The following is a 5,648-nucleotide window of genomic DNA, read 5'->3' on the forward strand; positions in this document are numbered from 1 at the left end:
CATCGACAGGCTCCATTCCTTCATTCCTTCAAGCAAGAAACAGACAGAGCTCCATCGCCAAGAAACCACCACCGAGTTGCTTGCCGGAACCAATGGCGACCACCAAGAAGTGGGAGATGGTGTTCTTCGATGTGGAGGCTGCGCAGTCCCCGTCGCTGCCCGGCGAGTGCAGCCTCCTGGAGTTCGCCGCCATCCTCGTCTGCCCGCGCCGCCTCGTCGAGTCTGCCGGCCGTGCACTCCCGCGTTCCCAGGCGTGCCCAAGAGCAGGAGGGACATACGGGAGGAGACGATGTCGCCGCCAAAGCTGCCGCCTGTGCGCTGACCGCCGCAGTGCCCCACGAGGACCAATTGGTGCTACGGCAACGGGAGCGAGGCCAGCAGCGACGACTGCAATGCGTCGTCCTTCTCCGACGCGCTGGACAGGACGTCCTCCTCGCCTGCGCGGATCGGCTCCTCAGCATGCGCGCAACATCTCCACGCACGTCGGGGACGCCCGTGGCCTTGATGTGCTTGGCCGGCGAGGGCGACGGGAAGGGGCGCTTGAAGAACCACCTGGGCGTGGACCTGGCCGGTGAAGGCGACACCCCGGCCGGCAGCGGGCTGGTGCCCCGCGGGGTACGGGCTGGGCCAGGCGACCCCGGGCGTCTGGTGCGCGGGCGTGGTCGATCCGGAGTTGCGGTGGTGCGGGGTCCCGGTCCCGGCCGCGGCGGCCGGCGTGGGGGGCCGCGACGGCGGCGTCTGCGGCGCTGGCCGGGACCGGCGAGTACGTCTCTGCTCAGCGGCGCCGCGCGAGGTAGCACTGCCCCATGGCCGGGTCCCCGCCTCGGCCTGCCATGCACGCGCTGAAGAAGGCGTTCGCTGGCCATGCACATGGTGGGCCTGGGAGGAAAAGAGGAGAGAGAGTGAGGTCTGAGGCTGACTTGTGGGGTTTTTGCATGCAAAATGGAGCGCCGGTGCCCCCAGCTGCGCCCCAGCTCTTTGGGTTTGGGTTGGTACCGCCGGGCGTAACTTTCGTCAAATCCGACGCTTTTTGGACTCATGGGGGCCTGACTGGGTGAAAAAATACGCGCCGGCGATGAAAAAAGCCTCCTGGGGGGCCTCTTGGGGGGACGGCTGGAGATGCCCTTATGCAGCACGACTAGCTTTGATCAAATTATCAATGGACAAGATCTCAATACTATTATATAACTTATATTCCATACGTCCCCAATTACTTATCGCAGAAATGGATGTATCTAGAATTAAAAATACATCCAATACATTTTTGAAATGTCTTACATTTAGGAACATAAATAGTAGTATTTTGACACGTCCGTGTCTTACACAGACGCACATGTCAACAATTGGGTTTATTCAGTTGTGTATCTTGAAAGTTAGTAGATACTACACAGTACATGAACACACAGGTCAAACCACCACCTTACAAATCTGAATATGGAATATTACATACTCAATTACTCCTTACTCACAGCATCGTCTTGACGACGAGGAATTGTTTTGTATTAGCGATCGAGGTTACATTAAGGCAAACTTGCAAGTAGAACATACATATTTGGCCAGGATACATGAAGTTGGAAGGACGCGCAGTGTTGATCAAACCATCCTGCAGAAATATTCATTCTTGGATCTTGTGCCGTCGCTCGTGCATACGTATATACGATGGAAATTAATTATTGCTCTGGGAATTGGAAAAGATGTATGTCCTCTAATTTTTTTGGACTACCATCAATCATGTTTCATGCATTAACCTGCACATAAAACCCCTCATAGGAAAACAACATATATATTAAGAGCGCAGGAGCAGTGGTGTTGATCTTGAAAGAAACTAACATTAATTTACTCAAAGCAAACAGATAGTACAATTGCTTTGCTGCGATGCAGCATCTAGTCGTCGGTGAATATGCTGAAGGGTTAAATGAATGAACAGTATGGCATGTCAATCAATCGCCTTAATATTCAGAAACTAATTTACTTGTGAACAGACAGACATGCATGGATATAGATAGCAAAGAAAATTGGAAGGGGAACAAGATTGATCTAGTGGCAAATTTACTAAACTGAAGTTGCGTGAGTACGTACCATGCACCCTTTCCGCCACAGCCCCTTTAGTGTGATGTCCTCTTCAGAAATCTGGGGCATAGCGCCCAGTTCTAGGTGACTGAGGGACGGAAGGTGAAGCAACCCCTCTGGGAGCTTCCTGAGCTTCTCGCATTCCTGAAGTGTCAAGTGGAAAAGCTTTGGCATTGCTCCATCCTCCATCCTCCACTCAGCAGTCAAAAAATCAACAAGTTTTAACTCTTGCAGCCGAGGAAACCCTTCGACACAACAACTCATAGTTTCACCATTGTACCCCCTCAACTCCAGCACCACAAGACAAGGAAGCTTCTCCAGGCTCGGCATCGGGTCTTCTATTATGACATTAGCACATAGAACAAGACGTCGTAGGCTTTGTGGGAACTCAGTGGGAAAGTTATCAAGTACACCAAATTTGGAGAGATAAATATCAACAAGGTGAGGCATGTTTGCAAATATGCAAATCAGCTCCTTGGGTATGTGGTTCTTCGACAAGGAGAAGTTTGTTAGTTGATTCATCTGGCTGAAGAAAACCACCATGTCATGATTGTGGAAATTAGTTATAACATTTCCAAGATTTAAATCAATGGTCTGGAGCTCTTTCTGCTGCCGTCGCACACTACTTGTAGGTGGTGGTGGAGAAAACCAAGCACCGTGTAGGTAAACATGCCTAAGAGTAGAGATACCCCAGAGGGATTTTGGTACATGTCCCAACAGTGGTGTGTCTCTTACATCTATGGTCTGCAAGTAAAGGAGATTTCCAATTGATGAAGGGAGTGTGATAGGCCCACAATTTTTCAACCTAAGCAATCTTAGGTGAATGCACCCACCAATTAGACTAGAGAAATCTTGTAGTTTTGACTCTTCAATGCAAAGAACTCTCAGGAATCTCAGCTCAGGAAGGGACACAGTTGCGTCGAAGCCAAGAAGACTTCGGGCATTAGGTGTTGTTGTTAAAATATCACCACTCAAAGTCTGAAATTGATAACGATAAGATATAATGTTATCCGATGATGGTGTATAGGCATGCCCTGCAATTTAGTGCACCACATGTCAGCTAGAAGCCACATATATGGACATATATTCAAACAGAAAGCTGAATCAATTAATAAAAAAATATCATGAGATTAAGGCTGACCTGCAGTTTTGTCAATGGCACAAAGAAAACCATCTTGTTTTGCTTCTTCTATGCACCAGTCATGTAAGATATCATGAATCCTTATTGCTTCGATCCGTCCATGTACCGTGCTTACTCCAACAACTTGAACCAAGCTTCTCTGAGCCAACTCCTTCACGTACTTATGTGCTGTTTCTTCTAGTTGATGATTTCTTATGTGTGGAATGAAGCTTTCTCCTATCCATAATTCGATAAGATCCGACACAGATATTATGTAATCCTCAGGGAAACCAGCAAAATAGAGAAAACAAGATCTCAAATAATGATTTGGAAGATCCTTGTAACTACGAGCTAGTATTACTCGCATCATTTGCCCATCTTTGGTTGATGGCCAATCCAAGAGTATATTAGACCATGCTTCTACATTCAAATTCTTTGATAGATACCCCCCCAAAACTGCAAGGGCAAGTGGTAATCCATCACATTTCTTTGCAAGCTTTCTCCCAAGTTTTTCAAACTCATCCACATCACATATTACAGACATTTTGTATGGTGGTAAAGCTTTGCTACTAAAAATCTCCCAGCTTTTCTTTTCATCTAACTTCTTTAGATGATGAATATAGGTTGCCATTTGAACATGATTTGCAACATCTTCCTTTCGTGTTGTTAATAGTACTCTACTACCATTAGTTGCATCTGGAAAGGCTTTAACCTTTCTATTTAGTTGCTCCCATGTATCTGTTTCCCACACATCATCAAGAACTACTAAGTACCTTGTTTGCAACAGAAAATCATGAATCTTCTGTCCAACCTCATGTTCACTAAGTTTACTAGTAGACTCATCAGTATCCCCCATAATTTGTTTCATAATATCCTTTAGTAAATCAATGCCCTTGTACTTTTGAGATACTGTAACCCAAGCGATTGTGCCAAAGTGTTGTTTCACTCTAGACGAAGTGTATACTTTTCTAGCAAGTGTTATTTTCCCCGCACCACCCATAGCAACGATGGAGATAGCACCAAGACTCTTCTTTGTGTCAACTAACTTCCCCACTATTTCTTTGTACTCATCCTCGAAACCAACCATAACAACATCTTCAAACTTTTGATGAATAGGACCATAATCTTGTTGTAATTCATCATCAACATCAATTTTTTCTATGGAGGTATGGCTCAAATCAAGAACTATCTTCAAACGGTTTGCACGCTCAAATATCTCAGATATCTTTCTTCTTATACGTTTGATTTCAAACCCAACTTTGTGAAGGGTACTCAAATCAGTTGGTAGGCGAGCATACCTTGAAATGGCACCCATGAATCCTTTCTTGAGCCTGTTTCTCCTGTGCATGTACTCAACGGCTTCGATGACATTGTCGGCCTCATACGCCGCATCTCTGATCTGACTCACCAAGATAGAAACACCCGAATCTCCCATCCTCTGTTTGTTGTCGGCATCCCTAAGGAAGCCTTGCAGCGAATTGAGGTCATCTTTCAGGAACTCCACTTCTCGGGTGACTCCACACAGGAGCGTGGTCTCCTGAACCGCAAGTGTGCTAACATTGCTAAGCACGGCACTAACAACTGATTTGGCCATCTCCTTGCCTTCGGCTCTCTTCTTGATCTCACGGATGGAATGCTAGCTTGATTGATCAGAGGCGAGGGGATGGAATAATGCAGTCATGGCTTAGAAAGTCATGGTGTTTGTCTTGGTATGTGTTGTTGTCTTCAGCTTCATGAGTAAGTAGAGCAGAGCATATAGTGATTGTAAATGTGATGGAATAATGAATCTTAGAAAGGGACACGAAATAATATGTCTTGTGCTCCTGAGGAGGGTTAATTAATTGGAGCTGTTCCTTTACTCTAAGATCAAGGCAATATTTAATTTGTTGGAATTAATCACGACAAGACGTGTCCGTGTCCGGCAATACGTGCATGTACGTGTTCGTGTTAGTTTTCCTATCCTTCACCGAGTAGGATTAGATTAGTTGGCAGGTTAGCTAGCTAATATAAATACTCATGTACCCCTGTACTCTTTGTACCACCGTGAGTTGAAGGAATAAACTCAAGGCTCGATACGAGCCTTTGGCAACCCAGCGTTTCGCATGCGTGCGTGTATTACGTCCAGCCAGAATCGATCAAGTAGATTAGGCTTTGTACGCGCGTGTGGAATTTGCTTCAGCCAGCGGTAGATCAATCAGGCGCACCTGCTTTGCTAGTTGGAGGCTAGCTTTGTATTGCGCTGGGTGGATTGATCGGACGAAGCTAGCTTGCATTGCTTCGTCGTCGTTCGTCGTCGGTCGTATCGCCGTTGCCGGAAGTACTCGGCATCGGGACAGGGCCAACAATTGGTATCAGAGCAAGGTTGATCTTCTAGTAACGGGAGATCATGTCGGACGACGAGAAGGACAAGACCAAGCAGCTGGTGGAGTACTCCGGTGCAGCTAAAGTAATTGCTGCT

General features: G+C 46.7%; 1 protein-coding gene across 1 annotated transcript; it reads right to left on the bottom strand.

The window, feature by feature from the left end:
* Nucleotides 1–354: 354 nt before the first annotated feature.
* On the bottom strand, nt 355–4,784 carry LOC123158788 (putative disease resistance protein At1g50180). The gene is made up of 3 exons (XM_044576632.1): nt 3,212–4,784; nt 2,080–3,104; nt 355–828 (listed from the first exon to the last, which is right to left on the bottom strand). The coding sequence occupies exons 1-3, from the start codon at nt 4,782–4,784 to the stop codon at nt 355–357; spliced, it is 3,072 nt and encodes a 1,023-aa protein (XP_044432567.1).
* Between the last annotated feature and the right edge of the window lie 864 nt (nt 4,785–5,648).

This window comes from Triticum aestivum, chromosome 7B, assembly GCF_018294505.1.
Source record: "Triticum aestivum cultivar Chinese Spring chromosome 7B, IWGSC CS RefSeq v2.1, whole genome shotgun sequence".
Lineage (NCBI taxonomy): Eukaryota > Viridiplantae > Streptophyta > Magnoliopsida > Poales > Poaceae > Triticum > Triticum aestivum.

What these genes read in the sequence shown, in the direction of transcription:
- LOC123158788 (XM_044576632.1), bottom strand. Translation starts at nt 4,784, where the DNA reads ATGGCCAAATCAGTTGTTAGTGCCGTGCTTAGCAATGTTAGCACACTT. An exon ending in TGCCATTGACAAAACTGCAG is followed by an intron (nt 3,105 to 3,211) that starts GTCAGCCTTAAT and finishes ACTAAATTGCAG; the next exon opens with GGCATGCCTATACACCATCA. An exon ending in TGTGGCGGAAAGGGTGCATG is followed by an intron (nt 829 to 2,079) that starts GTACGTACTCAC and finishes CGTGCATGGCAG; the next exon opens with GCCGAGGCGGGGACCCGGCC.